The sequence below is a fragment of the Branchiostoma lanceolatum genome, chromosome 19 (assembly GCF_035083965.1).
Source record: "Branchiostoma lanceolatum isolate klBraLanc5 chromosome 19, klBraLanc5.hap2, whole genome shotgun sequence".
NCBI lineage: Eukaryota > Metazoa > Chordata > Leptocardii > Amphioxiformes > Branchiostomatidae > Branchiostoma > Branchiostoma lanceolatum.
In genome coordinates, this window is record NC_089740.1 from 15,162,760 (window position 1) to 15,188,078 (window position 25,319).

Here is a 25,319-nt window from a genome sequence, read left to right on the forward strand (position 1 = left end):
CTCCCCTAGAAATCCAACTCTGCAACAATATGTTAGGGGTTTAGATTCATGCCTACTTACGAGTTCCGAGCTCAAGACTGTAGGGTAATGTGCGTATGCACAAAATGTGTTTCTGCTTCACTTAAGCAGGTTTTGAGAAAGAGAAACAAGAAGCAAATAAAAAACAACCCAACACACCCATCACTGGTGAATCCCATCGACAACAGAAAAATGATATACAAAGATCAAAGATCAACTGAAACAGAAATAACAATCCATGGGTAACAATGAAAACACTGCGACACAGGTAAAGATGGATTGTGAAATACCAAATGGATAAACACGTTGCAAATGAAAGACCGCAAGTGGCGCAACACAATGGAAAAAAAATGAATTAGACCCCCCCCCCCACACACACACACAAACGTTACTGACACGAACACAAAAACAGAATAAAAGATGAACTGAATACACACAAATACATACATGCCCACTCCGGACAGGGTACTACCAAATCACGATGACACAGTTAATCAAAGCGGAATAAAAATGTTATAAACTGAACGCTGCGACTTTTCTTTTAACATCGAGCACGGTGGTAGCAGAAAACAATCGATTAATTGCCATGTATGTATGTTACGAACAGGTCCCGTTCACACACAAAAATGTAACTGTTAAGAAGTCCAGCATACACGTAACTGACAAAGGCACAGCGACAAAATAACAGATCGGATGGAATAAAATGACAACACACACACAGGTCGCTACAAAAACGTCTCGACACGGTTGAAAATAAATCAAAATACACGTTGTTAAACAGAACCTCTTACACGTGCGTCAGCCGATACCATGACAACCTGTTAATCAACACAAGGACAGCGCATGCGCTGTTATAACCGGTGTGTTAAAGTAATAAATTACTTTTCAAAGTTTCCGATGTCAATCTCTATACGTGTATTTACACCCACCAGTATTTTGCCCCAAAAGAGACTTGTTACAGAGCAAAAACTTCGTTCACCGGACCCAAACACACTTTGGGAACTTCTTAACGCATGGCTGCGTTACATATTATGATTAATAGGATAAGCAGGGGCTTGTTTTTGAAATGGAGTGTATCAAAATGGCGGTTGAAGTGCTGTTGCTTCTACCAGAGTGCAAAGCTTGTCAACATGTAACTTTGTATGGCCAGCTCTACACATCTTGTAGTGGATTATTCACCTATTTTGTAATTTTTTGTAACTATCTAGCAACCCTATAGATGCCTGGTAGAGACGACATCGTGGCCTTGTATCGTGTATATCGCACCATACTATTGTGTAGGTCCAACATTTCAGCCCAATGTACCCGACTACGTTTTGGAAAATCCACGTGGGAAAAACAGCGAGCAGGGGCAATTTGAATGCTGTTTAGGCGGCCCACTAGAGTTTCCAAAGTTTCTGACGTTAGCTCCTATGTATATATGCATATCGACCAATATTTTTGCCCAGATATATACTTGTTATAGACCCATAACTTCGCCCGGTAAATAAATCGTAAGAAGCTCACAATTTGTCAGCCATGCCGTGTTAGACTTTACAGCTGGCATGAAGTCCTAGTCTCTACCAGACTAACTACGCCGGCCGGCTACAGGGAGAATATTTGCCAGGGTTTCAATTGCAGGCCCTACTGGCGAAATGTGATCTTCACCGTGGACTGACTCTACTGGCTAATCATTCCTTTCTCTGCCGAATTCTACGATTCATACGCCCGTAAGAGGGCCTGGTGGAGACTAACGATGCGCCAGGGCTAGATACACCTATATTTTCAAATGGAGTTTGAAGTGCTGTTATGTTAGCATATGGGCTTCGATTCCATGGGAATTATGTAGCCTCTACCAGGCCCCGCGGATCGCTGAAGATGAAAATATAATTAGACTGTGATCACTAAACTTGTGACCTAGTTGGTAAGAAATCTGCTGTCGCCAGAGTTTGTATTGCAGCTCAAAACAGAAAACTATTTACCCGCGACCCCTCCCCCTCGAGTAGCATTATGTATTTTTCCGCGAATAGTAGTTCGGGTATATTAAAAGTAGTGCGTCAAAGAACTTGACAAAGCCGTTAGCCTGGTCCCAGTCTCTAGGGTCGGCTTAGTTGTGTTTTACCGGGCCAGTCAGTTTCTGATGGCCTTTCTACCTCTGGCTGCCATCCTACTTCCGCTACACCCTACTCCGCTGCCTTCCTACTTTTCCGCCGTCGGTGCCAAGCTAATTAATCCAAGGCCGTAAACAACACCCCGAGCGGGCTAAGCTGTCTGGGCGGGTGAGGGTCACTCACAGTGCCGTAGAGATATCGGGGAGGCACCGAGGGTATGGATTCCAGGCTACAAAGCCGTAGGCATTCTTCTGTGGACGTCAGCGAGGCGTTAATTGTGGTGAATGGTAGAGGAATACGTCAGTTTTGAGACTGTATAAGCGGGGTTACGATGTTTGTTTCGCCCGGCGTCAATTTTTAAAAGAGAACGAGCCGGCAAACTTAAGCTCATTTTCACGTATTTTGTAGATTGTACCCTGAAGTCAAACATGTTCGATTCTTGTAATTTCATTGTGCACCCTGCTATAAATTTTGAGGCGTCGAACCTTCTCACTTTTGGGTCCTTAACCATGTAAAAACCTATAGGTGAAATACTGTGTTCTGCTACCTTGATACTGAGGTGCGGGTGTTATTAACATGGCCTGAGAAAAGAAAGTCGGCAAATCCAAGAATCAATAGATGAAATTGGCATGGCCTTCGCAGAGACTTAAAGGAAGTGACAAGACAACTTTAAGAAGCCGTATGCTTTATTAGAGTCATTTACATAGCATAGTAGAAAACCCTCGCCTGGCAGTCAGCTGACTTAGTCCTAAGGTAACCGTTCAAAAGCGCCATCTAGAGTGCATCTGTTGAACTGCAGTCTATAACATTATGTGACATGATCTTCAAAAGCTACTGTATTTGTGATGGTGGAAAATGCTAGATTTCACCGCAAACATAATCACAAACAACCAAATGACGGTTAGAATTATATGATATCCATAACGAACTATGATACAATGATACTTTAATGTATGGCAACTATAAATGTCCGACATTGATAATATATAGCAAAAAGAATGGCATTTCTGGTAAAAATGGTTACGTTTCAAGAGAGGAATAGTTTTCCAGAAAAACCCATTGCAGTTGTACATATATGGTCATGAAGGTACGAGATGGAGGAAAGTTATGGCTCTCGCTGCTAGTAAAAAGCAGTTGTCATGGATACGTGGCAAATTTCTCACCAAAAATTCAAGACAAAATCTAACAGGTTATTTCTTACAGATTAATTCCTTATATCCTGCATATTTGTATGTAAAAATGCATACTGGTTTGAAAAGATGCAAACATGGCACAATATTCAGCAGTTGCTGATTCAACAAGATGAACTGACCAATCAGCATCCATCATTTTTTGCAACCTCACACATCTGTTTCGTCACTGACCAATCGGCTTCCATCATTTTTGTAACTCGGCACATCTGCGTACTCACTGACCAATCAGCATACAGTACTGGTGTCACCTGATACATCTGTGTAGTCAATGACCAATCAGCATACAGTACTAATGTAACCTGATACGTCTATCCAGTAAGGCTCAACCAATCACCTGCTTTTTTTCCTGACAGGAATTCATGTTTAACCCTTTCCCTGCTAACCTCTGCTGTAAGAAATACAAAATTGGTGCAAGGATGCTCCCTTAGCTGGGTAAGGGTTAACCCATAGCAACAGTATCACCTTAAAAGCGGCTTGTCCAACTTTCATCAAAGAATTCATATTTACGGTTATGGTGGTAAATACATCAGTATGGAAGGCATATCAGCTGATAATATAACTCTAGTAGACGATATCACGGGTTGGTATAAACAATATCAGATCATATTACAGGGTATACAGGCCCGTATATGCCTCGGATATCTGCATAATTCGATACCTGTACCATATCAATGTGTTTTTCATATCCGTTCCATATTGGCATGATATTATCACTTTATCATCTGATATCAGTTTTATCGACCCCGTGTGATACCGTCTGTTATCACCCTATGACACCTGTAACATTGGCACACACCACAACCCCCCTCCCCTGTAGTGGTACTAAATAACATCCTTATACGTCCCCCCCTACCAAAATGATATGTATTTCTAGGTAAGAACACATATTGCCTTGTCTGTTTCATTCTCACCGTATCAAATCATACTTTTTTTCTAACTTTCTCTTAAACACTAAGAAAAAAAAAAGCTACAGCTAAGTTGTTAAGTAGTTGGAAGCTAGAGCCCTTTACACTTCTGCTTTCTGCCATGATTTGCTGTAGGCTGTACTCTTACTGCCCTGCTTGCTTCTGAAAATGTCTGTGTTGAGCAATAATTCTTTTTTTTGTCTAGAGTTAAACTATGTTCCAACGCAACAGAGAAAAACTTACAAAATACAGCCTTAAAATTGCTGAAAATGTCTTTAAGGACACATGACCTAAGTTGCTGGTCATTCCACGTGACAAAGGCTGTAGACAAAATTGCTGAAAATCTGTCAGTTTTCTTTTATTGCGTTGAAACATGGTTAAGCTTTCGACAATTATAACCACCAATACAAACAAACGTTCACAGTATTTCCATGTAGAGTGAATATCTATAGCAGTGTTATACCTTAAACTTAACGTTTGGTATTAAACTCTTCCAAAAGGCCTGATGTACACTACACATACAGCATAGCACCCGTTGACAGCAGCAAGTTACACTGTGAAAGGCATTATTTCCTGGCATCAGGCCTACATGTAGTCAGCATACAGAATTCCAGTGAACGTTATATACGGTTTATACGTAACAATTAAATGGCCGTCTAGTATTTATACCTATGCATATACATGGAGAGGAAAAAACTCCTTTGCGTACGTACTTGTAAGAGCACTTAATATGAAATCTAAAAAGTTTGCATCCTTCCCTATCGATACCAAGTGGAACAGTCCAACCTATACAAACAATCCTAGCAGTGGACCGGCTCACTCCCCCGGGAGGGGTGTGAGGCTCAGTCGTCGGAGTCTTGGTCTTGCTGAGGCCTGTTCTTGTACTTTGCTTGGCGAATTTTGTACAGGTTCTTCCTGGCTTCCTCCAACGCTCGCTCTTTTCTTAAGATCTCCTCCTGAAGACGACGAGAAATAAGAACAAGTCAGGAGAGCTGTTGTCATGGTAACGGGACAATTTGTATGTTTTACAAAATCATTCTTGATACACTCGTACATGTAGGTAAATTCTCTATCTATGCATGCTAGTACATATTAGTTAAAAGTTACAGAGGAATACCTGACTCAAAGATACTAATGACATGAACTACAGGCAAGGCCAAGGGATCTTAATTCTTTGGATCACATCATTTGGACACCCAGAATTTCACGTCAGAGTGCAAAACAAAAAAGTCTCATTTGATTTTATACAAAGCTGATATTTTCACAGATTTATAACAATGATGACAATGTCTTTTTTATTTCCTGGTACTTTTGATTATGTCTTTAGTCCGCACCAACTTTTCAAATAAGTTTGGTACTACCTCAATTAAGTTTGGTACCACCAAATAGGTTTCAAATGATCTTAAACTTCCTTGATATCACAAACATGCTTCAAATTGCTGTCATCTATCCAAAGAAGTACAAGTTTCTTGATTATCCTGTTCAAAGAACATGGCCAAAATATCAGCACAGAGATGTGATCCATAGAATCAAGATAGACTGGCCCACATTGGAGGGTAGGAGTGGGGAGGGGGGCACGCTGGAAAAAGTGCAGCCTACAGGGGGTGTTCATTAATGGTGGTGGGGGGAGCTGATGAGGCTGGGAAGGGGGGGAAGCATGTCAATCAGGAAAGGGGGAAAGATACATGATTAGGAGAATTCCGGGGCTGCACCAAATCAATTCTTGGTTCTCAAACAGTTAAAAGGAAAATCCAGCAAGATGTCAGGATGAAAACAGAGGGCTGGTAGGAAAATTCGGATCTTACTATAGATACTAACTGAGTTCACTCCCTGAAACTGTGAGTCCCAAGGTCAGTGCTGTCTCAAACTGTAATCTTTTTTTCCATCACACTCCTTGTGCTAGAGCCCATCTTGTTCATTTTTGTGGTTAAATCTGTCATTCTAAGCTTACAAAAATATAGTTTCATCAATTTCATGACATGAAGTCCAGATTTCTTGGATGGGGGTGAAATTTCTGTCTGTCCCAACAAGCAAATTTCTGTCCTGGATACATCCCTTGCCAAACTGTTGTCTAATGTAGCATTAATGCCGCACTACGCGCTCCGCTCCTAAGGCCGTGGCAGAAAGCACTAATGCTGGAAAGATGCCAACTAATTAGTTCAAGCCTTGGTCCAAGGCATGGCTGCTAGGACATTGAGGGACTGGAATTTGGACAGCCATAATTACCATGAAATTACCATGGCAGTGTGCACTAACCAAGCATTAGTGCTGCATATGTATTTCTGGCATTAATGCTACATTAGACAACAGTTTGGCAAGGGATCCCAGACCTAGGTACAGACTTTCCCTCGGACTCATTTTCATGTTGATCTTCCAGTTTGGCATTTTTTCTATAAATCTGAGAACCAGGAAATTAACTTGGTGAGGCCCAACAGAGGCGAACTACTACTGATGCAGACAGACAAGTGTAATCTCCAAGCAGATCTATAGGTTGCGAAGACCGTATCAAACTGGCAGAAGAAGTATGTTATGCAATTGCTATACAAGCTCCTTCTTCCAGTTGGATACGGTCTTTGCAATCCATTGGGCCTGCTTGGATGCTAAGACAAGTGCACAGTGATGTGAGGCAACAGTCACAGAAACGCAGACGCATCTCTGCTCTAACTGGTGAAAAGTGAAGGGTTGTAAGCGTGGTGTGGTCAGTGTGGCTGTGTGGTAACTATGTCACTACAAATACAAATGATACAACTGTGTTTATCAATATGTACAAAACGGGCAAGGCAAATCGGCTACACCTCGGTGGTGTTGCCAAAAACTGGGAGGTCATCAGTATAGCAAGGTATACAGGCAGGTCATTCATGATAAAGTAAAACATTTTTTCTGTGATGTTTTCAAACAAATCAGAGAAAAACATTCACTTGCAAGTTGCATGCACCGTCATTTAAAAATATCAGCATTCAACGAGTTGCAAAAATCCTTAACTGCCTTGTTCTCTGTGGGACAAGTTTACCGATTATTCAAATCATATGAAGATTCAAAATGCATCAACTACACTGTACAGACACACAGTCACTAACGTTTCCCGATTATTCAAATCATATGAAGATTCAAAATGAATCAACTACACTGTACAGGTATACAGTCACTACGGTTTCCCGATTATTCAAATCATATGAAGATTCAAAATGCATCAACTACACTGTACAGGTATACAGTCACTACGGTTGTTGTCAATGCATGACAATGTGGAAACCAGGGAAAAAGCATCCGATTTAGCATGGAACACACTTAAACACACAGCATCCATTGATAAAATGTTGTAGAACTGTTACAGGTAGAAATGAAACTGTTTCTCATGCATTGCTTTCCTGCTGATGTTTCAATGCATCTGTCATGATTTGGAAAGACACTCATCGACAGTTTGTGGAAATTCTAATCAAGTTGAAAGTCAAATAACTATCACAGGTAAGAAAGATATAGAGATACTACATTATAATAGTGGTCTTTAAGTTGATAGGTTGGCCTTTCTGCAAGTACCACAAGAAGCTGAACTTTCATCACTTAGCTAGAGGCTAAAAAGTTGAGCAAATATTTTCTGTTGAATTTTCAGTCAGTGTCTTTCCAAATCTGAAGGTATGTTGATGTTTTATATGTTGGGGACTAGCTCTAAAACTGCATGTATCATTGTCTGACAACACACAGTACAATATGAGGAGGGGGTATGATCTTTGAGTCTGTGTGTGTGTGTGTGAGGGACAGAGGGAAGAAAAGAATGAGTAAGGAGAGGAAGTAACTGATGAAGGATGGCACTGGCTGTGTGGATTGAGGTTTGGATATGATAGAGGGAATGAATGAATAATGAATGAGAGGAAATCATCACAAAAGGGTGACATGAAGGCAGAGAGGAGTGAGAGATGATGGAGGGATGGAGGGAAGTGCAGATAAAGGAGAGGGAGGGAATGAGGGAGGGAGAGAAAGAGGAAAGCAGTCAATAGAAATATGACCAACACTAAGGGGAGGGTTAGAAGTAAATATGACAGTATAGATGGATGGAGAGAAGAGGTGGGAAGTGGGACACAGAAATGGAGGGAGGGAAGGAATGAATGTCTGGAAGATGAAAGAGGGAAGGAATGTCTGGAAGATGAAAGATGAAAGGAATGGATGTCAGATGAAAGAGGGAAGGAATGGATGTCAGATGAAAGAGGGAAGGAATGGATGTCAGATGAATAGATGAGTTGTTGAGGGAGTGTAATGAGTAACAGAGGGAGGGAATGAATGAATGAACGGATGAATGTCTGGCAGATGGATGAGTAAGAGTGAGGGAATGAATGAATGTGTGGCAGATGAGTAAGATAGAGGGAATGAATGAATGTGTGGCAGATGGATGAGTAAGAGAGAGGGAATGAATGAATGAATGTCTGGCAGATGGATGCATGACTGTACAGCTACATGCTGCTGCAGGGAAGACTGGAGCTAAGGAGATAAAAGTGAAAGTGGAACTCATCATCATCATCAATACTTCCACCATTCCGCAAGCATCAAGACCTTAAGTTGCGGTGTGGTTCTCTGCTGCGATTGGCTCAAGATGTTTTGTAAAGTTAAAAGCCTTTTTCTTCTCTTTATCAAACCTTTTGCAAGTCAACACCTGTTAACAAAATTCTAAATTTTTCAAGACTTTTTAAAATTTATTTTCATTAATTTGAAAGACGCAATCAGAAGGAAAAATCACATCCAGCAAAATATTAGACCCCTTGCCTTATTTGGAAATGAGTCAATCACAACAGAAAACCACACCCCTATAAAAAAGGACCCATGTCCTTATTAGGTAATGAGCCGATCACAACAGAAAACCACACCCCTATAAAAAAACGACCCCTTGTCCTTTTTAGGAAATGAGACCATGCTGCAGGCTGCAAGAGACAGATGCTTAGAGGGAATGAAGACAGACAACGTTGGTGAGAGACCTGCGCACGTCCGTGGGAGACCTAGTCAGAATCGTCCTGGTGGTGCGGTCGGTTCTTGTACTTCGCCGTTCTGATGGCGAACAGCATCTTACGAGCCTCCTCGAGCTCCTTCTCTTTTCTCAAGATTTCCTCCTGTAAGAGGGTCACATGGGGTCACACATGGCAAGGTGCTACAGGTGTGAGCACCTGGCAAGTAAGGTCACTTTCACTTTTTATTACAGGTGTTGCACCTGGCAGGTGAGGTCAATACCACTTTCACTTTCTATTACAGGTGTGCGAACCTGGCAGGTGAAATCATTTTCACTTTCTATTACAGGTGTTGCATCTGGCAGGTGAAGTCACTACCACTTTCACTTTTTATTACAGGTGTTGCACCTGGTAGATGAGGTCACTATCACTGCCATTTTTTTACAGGTATGCGCACCTGGCTGGAAAAGGTACAGGTTTTTGCAGGTGGGCAGGCACTTAAGTTTTCGCTATCCACCTTCTAAGTGACTTTTCGTCACCACATTTAAACAGAAACAGCCTTTAACTTTTGAAATTCAACTCTTGAAAACCAACGATTTGGTTTTGTTGTTTGCTTACTGGGATGAAAGAGAGATTTAAGAATTAGAAAAAACAACATCACACACTACAGACGTCCCCCACGTATCCCATAACCCACCTGTGCCTGTATCTCCATGGCGATGGTGGGGACACGCCTCTTGCTGAGCTCGATGTTGCGTTCCTCCTCCTCGATGGCCGCCGCCTGCTGCGCCGCCTTCACCAGCTCCTCCGACGCGTGCTTCACGCGGTTTCCCGCTTGCTGTTTCACGAGATAACATTTTCAAGGTTTGTTTGATTTTGTTTGAACCTTTGTTTATTCATGATAAGCTCAAATCGGCACGCAGGCCGCTTTTCATTGAGGTCATGATGGAAGAGGTAAGGGTCAGATACAATATAACAGAGATAAACAGTCATTTGAGTCCTAATAACTCTATCAACATATATCATTACATATTTATGGTACAACAATATACAATTTCTACAACATGCAAGATAAAGTAGGGCGAAAGCTGATTCATGGTCCGTGTTCGTTCGTTGCCTGAAGGTTTTAGTCAATTTACTGTAATTCTTGATTTGTTAGCTGTAACTTAATTTTAGCTGACTTAACTGTCACTAGTCAACCGGTAAAATATTATCATTGCTAATATTTGATCACTCATATTTGAGACAGTAATGTCTGTTCAAACCGTTAAAATCAAATGCAGTGACCTACTCCATTTTCCCCAAACTGCTATATTTTCCTGCCGCTATATTAAAGTGATTTGCAGTAGTTGAAGTTGTAAGGTTAAGTATTGTACATATTCAAAGCAGATTTATTCCATAGTCTTTATTGTAAAAATTAGTGATTGTAAATTTCAGCGCAATTCAGTTTTTACTGCAAGGCCAGTTTGTTCCATGCTTGCTCGATAAACCAAACACTACCGATTCAAGTCTTGGGGATTTGGTTGTTTGTTTCTAAAAAAAAAAAAACATTTTATTTTTGATGTACCAAACAAAAATGACAAATCTACAGGGACTTAGAGAGACTGGTGAAGTCTCAGGTTTTGCACAAGTTGATCCTGATGTCGGGTTAAAAAAGCCACTGAAAGGCCATCTTAGAAGTGTTTGCTTTCTTAGTTGCCTTGCATAAATACACAAGATCTTGTGAAATGCAAAACCTGAGACAAATTGACCAAAACCTGAGACAAGTTGACCTTCAAGATAGCTACTCTATTGAAACACTAATCACTAGTTCAAATGTACACAAAGTGATAAAAAGGCTATCAGTGGTGGAAGAACAAAGGACATATTAAGACAGAAAAGACTACCAACATAGAATTGTGTTAAAGTTTAGTTTAGTAGGAAAAGGTAAATCCATGAGGTCATGGGCAGAGCAAGAATCCAGGTCACGACCTTTGACCCACCTGAACGTATTCCTTATAAGGACAGGCAGTAGAGAGGGGAGGGGGCAGACAGGAGGAAGGGTCAGAGGTCAGAAATTCAGGATGAAAACAGAAGTTTTAGTGAATGTTTCATAGGAAAGAAGCATGCGGCCATTTCATGTGTCAGAACATGTTTTCAAAGTCACTATTTTTGCAAATTTCAAACACTCCAAGAAAAATTGCAGACATGTATAAAGATATGTTTTTTCAGCATCTTCAACAATTTAAGATCATACTGTGAGGAAACTGCCTTGACACATGGAATAAGATTTAGTCTAAGAAGATGTTCTGAATATCAAGAACAGACGATGAAGAGACAATAAAACACATGTGAGTCTTGAGAGATGACTACACAAAGATGATGATGAGTAGAGAAAAGGCAGGAGGCACATGCAGGAGGATGTGTTGTTATGGTTACAGATTGTTACCGTGTTGCTATGGTTAATATGTGTTGCTATGGTTACGGATGTTAGCAGAAATGTTGCAGAAATGTCACACATTCATAATGGAATACCCTCATGGGAAACAACTTTTTACCCATCCAGGTAAGTACAACACCTGTTTCAGGTAAGAACACCTGTCTGAGGTGAATAGAACACTTCTCTCAGGTAAGTACACCCGTCTCAGGTAAGAGAAACACCTGTACCAGTGAGTAGTGAACCTATCCCAGATGAGAAAAATACTGTTACAGGTAAATACGCCTGTCTCAGGTAAGTACACCTGTCTTAGGTGAAAGGGATACATTTACAGGTACATAGAACACCTGTCCCAGGTGAGAAAAACAGCTGTCTCACCTGTAGTCTCCTCATAGCCTCGCTGTCGGGGTCGGCCTTGACCTTGCAGGCCACGAGCAGCTGGGCGGTGGACGCGGCCACCTGCTTGGCGGAGGAGATCAGCTTCTCCTCGCTGGCCAGGCCCTGGACCATCTCATTGGCCGCCTCGCACAGGGAGCCGGTCGCCGCGGCAACCATACGCGCCTGGGGGAAAACAGTTTCTTTTATTCGATGTAGTATAGATTTTCAAGGTTAATGATACAGTCAAACATGGTCGGGTAATCACCCGGCACAGGCAAGCACCTCCAGTCACAAGCCACATTAAATCAGTCCCGTCCATTTTTACATACTTAACCCCACCCTGTCCTCAGCAACCACCTGTTCTCAGCACAGCAACCATTTTCCTTGTGGTGGCTGAATCCAGTTCCTAATCTAGACTGGATACCAGATATGGTGAGAAATGATCCCAACATACGTACTAGAATAGTTGCTTTCTTGGATACAGGAAATCACTGTGTGGAGTCTACTGTGTTCCAAAGTGGCGGATTTCAATGGAGGCTACAGTTACTGTATATAAAGAGAATTCAAACTCTACAACTGGATGGTGTTGTCTTACCATAGGAACCTTCCCATCTTGTTTTACATTTCAATACCTCTTATGCATGACTGTGATTTGCCATGTAAAACCAGTTTTTCTAGTTATTGTAAATAAGTACTGGTTCGTTCTGCTAGTTCATTTTAGTGACGCTAAAGAAGAGTGATGGATGTCACTCGAAACGTCCGGAAAAAATCTCTGAATTCTTATCCAGTTGTAGAGTTTGAATTCTCTTTATATATTGGTTACCTGGATGTCTAACCTACAGTTACTCTGTAGTTTCAGTGATTCAAGAAAACCTGTCCAACTCACCGCAGAGATGAGTCCTTGTGACCATTGTCCGTCGTCGTACGCCATCGCGCGGGAAGCTCCAACCTTCCCCTGTGCGACAAGCTCCCGCTGCGCCGTGGACGCAGCCTTCACGAGCGCACTGGTCGCCGCGGCGATGGACTTGGCCGCCTCCAGGATCTGCTCCTCGAAGTTCAAGGTCTCGTCAACCTCCTACATGATTGACAGCGAAATCAGACAACGATCAATTCATTGAAACACCACATAATCTAGTACTGTAGATTCACCAAAGTTATGAATGTAAAATATAATCTTACCCTACATGTTGGTAATGTATAATGATTGTAAAATGCTATTAGTCCCATATTTGGAAACAAAATCATGATATTGCCATTTCAAAACTCAATATCTAATTAATATCAATTTCTATAACCTAGCCTGGTCAATGATGTCATTAAAAGAAGATTAAACACATATTTCTATAATTCAGCACTATTCCATTATATATGTACATGTATATCATATGTATGGTAAAACAAAAAAAAACATTTATAGAGAGATAGATGTTTGAACATTCTCAATGGAATCAAATCTTCAAGTCTTTTCAGTTAACAGTTTTCTCTACTTATGAACCTGGGATGTTCGTATCCTTTACCGTTCACTTAACATTTCATGCAGAAATGTCTGATCTGCTACTTTGTAAGTTACCTTCAACCATTACAAGGTATAAAATGGAATCTAAAGATGGGCTATTTTCACTTAATACTCATTTCTGACATTATAGCTAAACAATTTTGTCTAAGGCACATAAACATATCTAAGACTAACACGTACCATATACAACTAATCTACGTTGTGCACACAGTTGAGTGCATAGGGGGTCTTGGTGCAACAGGCAGGATTTGTTGTGTGTATGGGGCCTTGGATCATATGTTTGATATATTGGTTGGATAGAAGGTAACAACCAAATATCAAACATATCATCCAGGACACCACAATGCTCCGGGTTGCTAGGCAACTGGTCGCTAGGCAACAACGTTCCACAAGGCATACAGACGGTGCAGTTGCTATGGTAACAGAACATGCCAGTACCTCTAGATGTTCTATAATTATAACTAACGAACACGAACACAACTCTGTGCATTTGCAGTTTCATATGGACTATCCCATTTCAGAGATGGGGTGCCTTTGAAAATTTAAGATTGAAAATAAATTTTCTACATTTATACATGTTGAGTGCATTTCCTAACGAACTATTCACCTATAGGATATATCAAGCTTTCTGTGCTTCACAAATATATACTAAATACATACAACAGATACATACTAGTTAAGCATTTATCCTTACCCTTCCGAACCTCTGAGCAAGCATTAGGGGAGACAGTAGTAGAAACATTAGCACAACAAACTTGAAACGCTTTTCAACGGTCATCAAATATTGCTCACTACATTTACAACACATCACAGTAGTAGGAACATTAGCATAACAAACTTGAAACACTTTTCAACAGTCAGCAAATATTTTTCACTACATTTACAACACATCACTTGTCATGCTAGCTATGCTGACCGATCACATTACAAATGCACTGGTTAGGTTTATAAGATCTATATACCCATTGCATAATAATTCTAAAGCAAATACTTGACAATCGGTGGGGATTGCTAATAAGATGCCTTTCTTGGTAAGACTTTCTTAGAACCCTTGTTGCAGAAAAAGATTCTTAAACCACACTAAGACAAGATGTACAAGGATATTCATACTCTCCAGGAAAATACTGTGTAAGCTTAACGAATTTATAATTGTTCAATCTAAAAAAAATCAGAAATATGCTTTCAATAGTAATCATAACTGAGTTGGGATTAGGAATTATCCTAACCCTAATTACTCAGTTCCCAACCTAAAGTTGGATTCTCAAGCCACATCAAATTAATTTTTGCTTCTCGGACGTAGAAAATACAACCACGCTAAGCTCTAGCTTAGTCTTATGCACTTTTATGTCTTGATTATCAAAATTGAAACTTCCATTACGTGTGCTTAACTTATATCAATCACTAAGCCCCTAAACCATGACATATCTAATTGCGTTTTTCATGTCTAGTTCAGTGACACGGACGGGATTGTTTAAGAAGTCTTAACCTGTCTTGTTAGACGTTCTAAGAACTCTTAAGACAGGGAAGTGATGATTACCTTGGCCTTGGGTCGAGGTTTGAGCTCGGACAGTTTCTTGGCGGCTGCCTCGATGGCGGACGCCGCTCCGAGCAGCTCGTTCTCCGCCACTACCGTGGGGTCCTCCGGGTCAACCCATTCCGATCCTGCGTAGGGGGGGGGGAGTGTATTTTTGAAACTTATAGTGTACTTTAGAGGAAAATTTATGAACACAAATTACAAAAAATGTGATAAGAATATAAAACTTGCAAGATTGCACTCTGAGTATTTTTCAGTGCCATTTTTGGCACAAATTTGCCACAACTGCGAAGAGATTAACCATAAATTTGTTCTGTGTGATGGGAGTGAAATTTTTTATCCAACACAAGGATGCAAACGAAAAGGATGCACCATATAAAATTAAATTTTGCTCTTATTTAAAATGCATTTTCACTGTTTATACTTGAAACTATCATTGCATATCAAAATAAACAAACAAACAGACAAACGCACCTTTGATGGCCTCTGCTGTCTGTACAAGTTCTGCCACGGCCGTCGCCACCCGCTTGGAGAAATGGGCCAGCTTCTGTTTCCCCTCATGAGTCGGCTTCTGTAGGATCTGTGGGGTTGATAAATAAATCAGTTAGAGAATGAATCAATTGATTGATTGATTATTCAGTCAACAAGTCAATCAATCGATCAATCTATTCTCAGAAAAGACAACACGACAAGATGGTACTGAACTGGAAGATTGTAACAGTTACATGACAACATAGTCTGAGCGGAAAGTCTGCGCATTGATACATCTCTCTCTCTCTCTGGCACATTCCCCGTCGTCGAGGATTAGTGGGAAGGGCAGGCCCTCTGATGGCTGAACAGTCCTATCCTGGAGTGGCATGCTCGCCCGCATCTCTCGCAGATGAACTGGGTCTGGGTTGGTGGATTCTGAGCAGCCGCCTTTCTCCTCCTTCGGCTCTCCTCTACATGCTCCCTTCTGGCTAGTTCAAATTTCTCTGCACCCCGCTTGGTAAGACTAGTTCTCCAATTTGCACGGTGTGCAGCACTGTTTTCCCAGTTGGCTGCTGGGATGCCAGCCACTCTGAGGTGTTGTCTCAACTGATCTTTGAAGCGCTTCCGCATTGATACATACAGTTTCAGTAAATACATGTACGATTCCAGCTTTCTGTTTTCACCTAGACCTCTTGCTAAATCTTTATTGTAAATTGACAGGGAGCCAAGTCTATGACTGGTTGAGGGATTGAGGACGTACCGAGAGGACGTGCATGAGCAGCTCCACGTACATGGACACCGTGTTCCTGCCAACCTCCATCGCTCGCTCTGTCGTTTCCCGCTGCTCAGCGCCGAACGCTGACGCCTGTGGCAAGAGGAAGGTGTCAGTTAAACAAAGTGGAGAGGAAAGTTGTCTTTCCCACGGACACAGCGTTTAGCCAGGAATGCCAGGAATGAAAGCCTTGTTTGACAATCTAACTGACATTACTGAAAGTTCTTACTTACTCACAAGTTCTTTTCATTGTCATTCAGGTAAAAAAGGTAAGGCCTTGGTATTTCTACCTCAAAGAGGTCACTGGGTAAGTTAGTGCAAAGTGAGAAATCTATCATGACTATCAAGACTATCATGAAATAGCAAGTTACACATTTTAAAACAAAACAAGCGAAATTTTCTCTCAACTTTCACTTCAGATTTGTGTCTTCTTTTGAAGTCTTATCAAAATCTAATAATGTTTCTGTGGACTCTTCCATTTCACAAAGAGGGTAGGCCAGGGTACCTTGCAGGTAACAATCAGATGGACTTAACCATTTGACAAAAGGGGAGGCAGGGTACCTTGCAGGTAACGATCAGATGGACTTAACCATTTGACAAAAGGGGAGGCAGGGTACCTTGCATGTAACGATCAGATGGACTTAACCATTTGACAAAAGGGGAGGCAGGGTACCTTGCATGTAACGATCAGATGGACTTAACCATTTGACAAAAGGGGAGGCAGTGTACCTTGCATGTAACGATGAGGTCTCCCACAGACTTCCTGGACATGTTGGCCACAGCGATGACGTCGTCCTGGCGACAGCTGGTTCCCGCGGCAACGGCCTTGGCGGTGAGGAGGGTGACGGGCTTGGTGCTCCTGATCAGGTCCTCAGGGGGGAGCCTCTTCTCAGGGGGGTCCATGGAGCTCAGGATCTGGGGGGGGGGGAAACAGGTTGTACATACAATTTCCTGAAAATATATTTCTACCATAAACCTTTGGAAAAAGTTGTAAAAAAAGCATACAGTTTGAAAGAGAGAGTACAAGCAAAGTTTACAATTTCTCTGCACAAATTCTTCGTCCTGTAACTGTGTAAGACTGTAACCACAATTTTGAGCCCTACCTTTTGGCCAGGTGTTGGTTATCTTCTAGTAAATTTCAATCAACCGTGCATGAAGATAGCATTACAGAAGGAATGACTGGTTTATAACTAATCTGATCTCAGGGCGAAAGACAGAAGGAAGGAATGAATGAAGAAGGAATAAAGGTGACAGGCCTCACCCTCATCTCCTGCTTGATGGCTTCGATGGTTGCCTCCAGTGCCCGTGTCCCGCGCGCCGCCTCGTCTTCAACTGTCTTCACCGTCTTCAGGAGGGATGTCACGTTCGTTACCATCACCTAGAGGGCAAAGGTCAAGGGTCAGGTCAGCAAGGGCAAAGGTCAGGTAAACACTCCATCAGCAATAAATGTCAAGGGTCACATCATGCCATAAGCAGGTCAAAGGGCAAGGGTTATAGTACACGCTAGATCTGGGAGGTCACATATTAAGGGCAAGTCATCACTTCATGAACATAGTAAAATGCAAACAGTCACATCAATGATAACAAGCAGAGCAAGCACAGACAGTGGGAGACAGCAAATGTACTAATAGGTAAAATACTGAGAATCACAATGCACTGTAACGTCCTCTTCATTTGAGAACAGGTTTGAAAAACCCAAAAAGTCTACTGTTGCAAAAACTTGGAAATGATGCCGCATTTCTGAAAAATGCTACTGCATCTGCACAGCTTGACACAGTTAAGCAATATTCTTCCAAAGGAACTAGTAACACAAAGCAACCTTCTGATAGGAACTGAATATTTACAGTGCATATAGTAACTTTACCATAACTACAATCTTACATCACAATGCAATCAACCAATCAAACAATACCTCACTGTAGTCACTACCAACTGATTCCAGCAGATAAAAGTGCACACAGGGTTAGAGAAGATGGGAGATTCGACCACACACGGAGCACTACGATGAACATCAAATGTACCTCAGATGGAAGATGACAGGTGGCTGTGCTGTTTTTTTCTTTCTTTCAATCTTCAAGGGACAAAAACTTTTCCCAGATTTCTAGTTTGGTTTTCCTTAGGGTGAAATTCAACGTATGTGACTGTGTACATGTATGTATGTATGTATGTTTGTATATGTACAAAAGGTATGTGGATATCAGGCTTGAAGTTAGTAGCCAACCAAACCGTTTCTACAGCTTGTAGAAAAATGTAGAATGATACAGTATGAAGTTAGAGGCATGCTCTTTCAAATGATATGAAACTTTACCATACATCCAGAAGTAACAGAAACCATTTGGAAATTTGGAAAAGGACCATTCAATTTCAAAGTCACTTCTGGTTGGTGATCATCTCTGCTTTCTATGCATACTTTTGTAAGAATCTGATGATTTCAAGTCATTTTCTGAGGCTACTGTTACATCACATGCATTTTACATCCAAAAAGGAAAACAAGTCAGAACATAAGAATGTCTTACTCAAATAAACACACAAAACAGCAACTTTCTTGGTTATATTTTTGTTCCAAAGTTACAAATAGTCTACAATTTCATTGTATAAACAATCGTCAAAAGACTTCCTACTCATCAAGTAAGTACATATAGATAATGTAGAATACATGCAATGATGAATATGATAGCGAAGGTATTAAACAAACATTGTATGCAACATAGTGGACGACTGATAGTCTAACAGATGAGATTTTCACAATGATTACAATATCTGACGTACAAGATGCAGTCTTGTCTATGATTATCATTATGATTATGAGTATGAAGACAAAATGTTTTTGTGACCACTAAAGGGGTCATGTATAAAACATACAACTAAAATACCAATTAGTTTCACAAAATCAGATATACCCAAAAGTCTCTGAATTGTTACAAATCACTCTACAAATGATGCCATCAAGGCTCCTTGCAAACCTTGTCAAACCTCTAGCTTACTCTGACTCGACATGTTAAAGTTGATTTTGCTATTTGCTATTTATTTCTTTTCCAGCAGAATAGTGTAGCAAGCTTTAGAGTTGTTCTACAAGTGGATCAAGATTAAATCCAAAAGCTCTTATCTTCCTTTGCAGACTTGCTGCCGCCGCTATGTTACAAGCATCACTCTTACTGCAGTGAAAGCTTTCCGTACAAAATTGCTGCAGCTATAATAAGCATCGTCAGTTCTCTTCTTCACAAGTTCCGAAGAGAACTCCATTTCTTGTCTACTCACAGATAATACAACACAAGTAGGATAGTCGCGACAGATTGCTGCAGCTATAATAAGCATCGTCAGTTCTTTTCACATTTGTTAAAGCTTCATATAAAGAATCACTCCTACTGCCATGAAACTGCTGAATACCTGTCCAAGGTAAAGGTTAGAGTATCATGTTTTAAACAGCTGTAGTCTTGTTTCTTTCCTTGCAGAACTGCCAAAACTACACTTACTACACTTTAATTCTTGTAGTAGTGAACTTGCTGCAGTAGAAGTGTAAGTGGCAGATTTTTCTCTGCCGAACTGCTGCATCTATCAGATCAGTCTTCTTCCTTCCTTTGCAGTGCTAAATTAATGTAAATTCAAACCAAAAGTGTCATTCTTATTGCATTGAACTTCCTGCAGTCCTGCATTGGATAGCTGCTGCATATTTTCCCCTGCAGAAACTGCTGCAGTTACGGTTCGTTCTTCTCTCTGCGGAAGAAGAGAAGCTGCTTCGAGTATCTCTCTTACAGCCGTAACATTGCTGACGTATTCAAATGTACCATATTTGCTGCAGTGGATTCCTGCAGAACAATTTTCCCCAGCAGTTACGATTCATTCTTCTCTCTGCGGATGAACAGAAGCTGCTTCGATTATCTCTCTTACAGCCATAACATTGCTGACGTATTCAAATGTACCATGTTTGCTGCAGTGGATTCCTGCAGCACAATTCATCCCTGCAGCTACTGCTGCAGCTACTATGGCTCAATAGCAAGGTTCTTTTAGGGCTCATTCTTCTTTCTGCTGATGAACAGAAGCTGCTTCGAGTATCTCTCTTACAGCTATAACATTGCTGACGTATTCAAATGTACCATGTTTGCTGCAGTGGATTCCTGCAGCACAATTTTTCCCTGCAGCTACTGCTGCAGCTACTATGGCTCAATAGCAAGGTTCTTTCATGGCTCGTTCTTCTTTCTGCGGATGAGCAGAAGCTGCTTGCTGCCCCTCCCGGTCGGCGGCCTCCCGGTGAAGAGCTGCTGGAGCTGGAGAAGCGGCTCCTCCTCCCTCCTCCTGGGAACTGGAGAAGATGGAACCGGAGAAGACGGAGCGGGGGAGGAGGGGACGGGAGACGAAGGAACAGATCCTCCGATCTTCTTCTTAACCTCCGGCTCTTTCGACAAGAAGCTCTCCATGGACTCGGAGCGGAACATCTTCACCAGCTCCGGAGCGGAGGACTCCTTCTCCGACATCTCCTCCCGGCGCTTGGCCTGCTTGCGGAGGATCTTCTCCAGGGTGGAGCGAAAGTCGGACTCCACCCGGACCTTCCGCTTCCGCACCTTGCGCCCCTCCTTGGAATACTTCTCCAGGAACTCCAAGTCTTCGCTGGCTGCTTCTTGTAGAAGCTCAGCCAAGTCGCTAGCACTGGCTGTTCGGCTTGAGCTGGCGATGGAACTCGTGTCCGTTGCCATGGCGATAGAGCTTGTGTCCGTTGCCATTAGGTCGCTTGCTGACCGCTGCTTGTAATTGTGCATGATTCTTGGACTGTCTGCTCGCCCGTACAACTCACTGCTTGCCAATCTGATCATCCTGGCCAACTCGTCTTCCTTTGCTTCTTCTCCTTCCCTCCTTCTTGCCTCGCCTCGTTTCCCCTCCCCTCTCTGTCCATCGAACGCGGGGAAATCTCTGGACGCTCCCGTTGTTTCCCCGGCTGCACCGTACGGGTCGGTGTCATAGTATCTGTGGTAGTCTTCCATTGCTCCCTCTTCTGAGAAGTCGAAGAACGGAGGCGGGGGAAGTTCCTCCTCCCCTCCCCATGGAATATCCGTGCCTGCAGCAGCCTGTGATTGGTCGAGTCTCTGTTGATTGTACTGCTCTTGGTGTTCCTTACTGGTGACATCCTCAGCCCCCCATCCTCCTGCTTCCTGCCCCAACACACTCATGTCCGGCGGCGACGGGAACCCGTCGTACTGCCCCCTGGCAGCCCTGTCTGGTACTGCAGCTGTGTGTGTCTGTGATGAAGCAGAAGGGCCGGTAGGTTCGCTGGACGTGTCTTGAGACATTTCTGTTTCCGACGCCGATGCCTCAGTATCCCACTCGGATTCCAGGAGGTAGTAGTCGCGCATCAGCTCCGCCACGATTCCCTCCATGTTCCAGCTCCCAACCTTCTCCAGCTCCTCCTCCTCACTGGTCTCCTCCGGAGCAGGTTCCGGAGACTCTGCGCCTGCTGAAATTGTTTCTCGAGGAGAGAGTTTGCGTGCGATCTCCAACTGTTGGATCCCCGGTGCTGCTGCCATCTGCCTGCTCCACTCTGAATCACTGCTAGAGTCCACCTCCATCACCCTTCCCTCCTGTTGTGTCGCTCCCGATCTCTCTGCCGTCCATCCAGCATCCTCCTCCTGCTCTTCCTGTTCCTCCTCCTCATCAGCAAAGAGAGCCTGCGTGTTGCTCCGCGTGACCCGCTGTAGCCTCCTCTTAGCTCCCCGGTTCTCGGAAACCTTGACGGCGAGCGAGTACAGGGCAGCCTGCTGATGGAGCTGCTCCTTCTCCTGAGCAAGGCTCTCCTTGTGGTGGAGAAGCTCCTCCATCCTCTTCATGTTGTCTTGGATCAACTCCTCGAAGATGTCCCGATCGTTGTCGTGGTCTGTCTCCATCTCGCTCGAGACTTCCTCCCCGAGATTGTCTTCGCTGGCGCTGAGCTCGCTCTCTGCACTCAGCATAGCAGCATCCTGCTCAGGCTCATCTGCTGGTTCCCTCCTATCCTCATCTGCATCTCCCTCATCTTCCTTCTCACCTGGACCATCATCATCATCTTTATCCATCTCTCTATCCTCTCCTCCTGCATCCTCCTCTGCTGGTCCTCCACCCTCTCCTCCAGAGTCATGGTCGTCAGACTCCTTTGCATCGCTGGCTGAACTCTCTTCCTCCTCTTCGGAGCTGCTGGTTTCCGATGAAGATTGTTCGCTCAACGTCTGCTCGATCTCTCTCGTCTGGATTATCTCCACAACAGGACTAAACCGAACCTTCGGAGGAGACTTGGACAGCATCTCTACGGTCGAGACGTCGATGCGTTCCTCCTTGGGGCCGAAATTCGTCGCTTCGTACAGTTTCCCCTCCTCCAGACCCTTCTCGAGTCCCGGCATCTTTCCCATCTCGGACCTCTTCCACAGCTTGGCCACCTCAAAGTCTGTCTCAGACTCAAAAGAGCTGTGGCTGGCCTCTTGGGACAGGTTGGGATCCTGAGACAGATTCTGGTCCTCTTCAGGCAAGTCCTCCTGCTCCTCCCTCATCATCTCTTCATCTGACATCTCCATGACAACGGTCATGTCTTCAAACTGAACCTTGGGAGGAGACCGGGAGTACTCCATTTCAACTGTGGCTTTTCTCTGCACATCAATAACAGGAGAAGGTGACCACTCTTTATGTGCTTTAGGTGGTGATGTTGGCTTCACCACTTCTGCATAGGTTTTCTTCTGAGCCCTGAAAGATGGCAGAGCTGCTACTTCTGCTGAGGCAGCTTGGTCAGCAGCAACAGCTTCCTGTTTCCCGAGCTGAGCCCCTACTTTGTCCATGATTCCCAGTTTCACAACCTCTGCGTAAGTTTTCTTCAGAGCTGTGAAAGACGGCAGAGCTGCTACTTGTGCTGCTGTCACCCTTTCCTCCTTCCCAGAGTCGGGCGGTTTTGTTTCAGTCTCTCTTGGCTCCTGAGATGGTTTCTCTTCAACCAAATCCTTCGTAGGTTCAGCATCTGGCTGAACCAGTTCCTTATCATCAACAGGAGCTTCGGAAGATGTTGCCACCTTCTTGGCATCATCTTGAGGGGGTGGAGCTCGTACATCCTCCTTTGGCACCTCTGGTTCCTCCTTCAAGTCTTCTGTAGGTTCATCCGGTAAGAACACGTCATCTTCCTCTTCCAAGAGAGTAGGAAACTCCTCCAACTGAACAGGCTGTTGCCTGGATACATCCTCCACAAGTACATCCTCTCTCCTCTCCTCCTCATCTTTAGACACCTCCTGAGTTGCTTCAGCTGCAGACAGCTCCATTAAAACACTTCTTTCCTCTTCCTGACGGAATTTCTCGTCCCATTTCCTTTCCCTAACAATAGGAATCCCCCGATACAGTTTAGCTTCCTCTCTCAGTCTTTCTTCCTCTGCAATCCTTTCCTCCTCAGCTTGCCTAAAAGCTTTTGCTCTTTCTTCCTCCTCTGCAAGCTCCTTAATGATGCGCTCCTCTTCCTCCAGTCGAAACTTTTCATCCCACTTTCTCTCCCTGACGATGGGAATACCTCGAAACAAGCCTTCCTCCTTCCCAGCCTCTGTAGGCACACTTTCTGTTTCAACCTCGCTTTCTTCCTTACTTTCTTCTTCTTTCACTTCGACAATCGTTTCCACCTGTTTTTTCTTCCGCACGACGACTCTTCCAGCAATCCCTGGCTTCATCCCTGTCGCAGCGAACCATCTCCCACTCTCCTCGTCAAATTGTACGTTCTCTAAAGCGTTCTCGAACTCCATGCTGTGCGGGTCTTCCTGTTCGTCTGACAGTTCGTAGATGGTCTCTAACCCACCTGGTGTGACATCATAACACATCTCCATATCCGTGTCTGACTCTGACTCCTCAAGCTCACTCTCCTGGATCTTGTCTGCTGCTATCTTTGCGAGAGACTCAGGGGCAACGCCTGTTTTTCCTTCCTCTGCAACTTCTGGTATTTCTTCAGGTACGGGACTGTCGAAGCCGATGTAGCTACTTTTCTCAGCTGCTGAGTCAGCGTCTTCTTTCCCTTCCTCTCCTCTGACTGTCTCTGATGTTGTCTCCTGAGTCTCCATCTGTGTGGAGGTAGTGGTGCTGATGCTGGAGGCTCCCTCCACCTTTCTTTCCTGGATTTCGATCACGTCCGGAGGTGGAATCAAATCCGATGCCATCTCCATCGTTTGAGGAGCTTCGACTTCGTCGCTGACCTGATCGATCTCTGTGATTAAGTCGGGTGGTTTGAGAGGTTCTGATGGTGGTTCTGATACAGGGGGTGGTAGAGGAATGAGGGGCAGTTCGGAGACGGTTGCTAGGTGATCAGGAGAATGAATGACAGGTGGTTCAGGCAAAGGTGGAGTATGGATGGAAGGTGGTTCGGAGGCGGTTGCTAGGTGATCGTGTGGATGAATGACAGGGGGTTCTGGCAATGGTTGCTCGGAGACGGTTGCTAGGTGATCAGCTGGATGAATGACAGGCGGTTCAGGCAATGGTGGAGGATGGATGGAAGGTGGTTCAGGTAGAGGTGGCGGAGCTTGCATGGAGATGGTTGCTAGGTAACCCATCGGCAGGTGAGATGGTTCCGAGATGGTTGGTGTGTCGTCAGGTGGAGGATGGACTACAGGTGACGGGATGGAGCGAGGTGGAGTAGAGGAAGACTCCTCCTGGACCACTCCAGGTACCCCCTCCTCCTCCATACTTACTTTGTGTGCCTCTCTGCTTCTCACCATCGACTGGCTCCCATACACCTCAGGTTCCACTTCTGTCGTTGCTGCATCCTCCACCAATCCATCCTCCTCTCCTCCTCCTGTCCCCATCTCAGACGGCTGCCCCCCCACCATCACACTATCAGCTATCTCTCTCCTCCTCCTCAGCTTACTCTCCAGCTCTCGGTCCGTCGACTCCCTCACGACCACGTTCGTGAACTGCACTTTCTTCTCCATCCTCTCTTCTGTGTCGCTGCCCTTCCAACTCGGGGACAAAGGTCGGAGGTCAAGGGTCCTGGCGTGGGGTTCAGGGGTCAGAGGTCGCTCCGTGGACGAGTGGACTACATTGAGGTAAGGAGACCTGGGGCGATCTCCAGGTGACAGCCTTCCCGGAACTGGGGATGGACTTCCTAATAAGGGCGACTT

General features: G+C 43.7%; 1 protein-coding gene across 21 annotated transcripts in view; it reads right to left on the reverse strand.

The window, feature by feature from the left end:
- Window positions 1–2,776: 2,776 nt before the first annotated feature.
- LOC136425461 (talin-1-like) overlaps window positions 2,777–25,319 on the reverse strand; it is a 158,448-nt gene continuing 135,905 nt past the window's right edge. For 18 of the 21 annotated variants that reach the window (XM_066414329.1, XM_066414328.1, XM_066414325.1 and 15 more), the window contains 9 exons: window positions 17,486–17,602; window positions 16,954–17,139; window positions 16,213–16,317; window positions 15,456–15,561; window positions 14,985–15,109; window positions 12,818–13,006; window positions 11,932–12,114; window positions 9,835–9,975; window positions 2,777–5,162 (listed from right to left, as the gene is read on the reverse strand). In XM_066414329.1, coding sequence (XP_066270426.1) covers window positions 5,049–5,162; window positions 9,835–9,975; window positions 11,932–12,114; window positions 12,818–13,006; window positions 14,985–15,109; window positions 15,456–15,561; window positions 16,213–16,317; window positions 16,954–17,139; window positions 17,486–17,602 — 1,266 coding nt within the window. In that variant the 3' untranslated portion in view covers window positions 2,777–5,048. Of the gene's footprint in view, window positions 5,163–9,170; window positions 9,303–9,834; window positions 9,976–11,931; window positions 12,115–12,817; window positions 13,007–14,984; window positions 15,110–15,455; window positions 15,562–16,212; window positions 16,318–16,953; window positions 17,140–17,485; window positions 17,603–25,319 lie in introns of all 21 variants that reach the window. The other 3 variants (XM_066414324.1, XM_066414340.1, XM_066414341.1) reach the window with 1 other exon arrangement.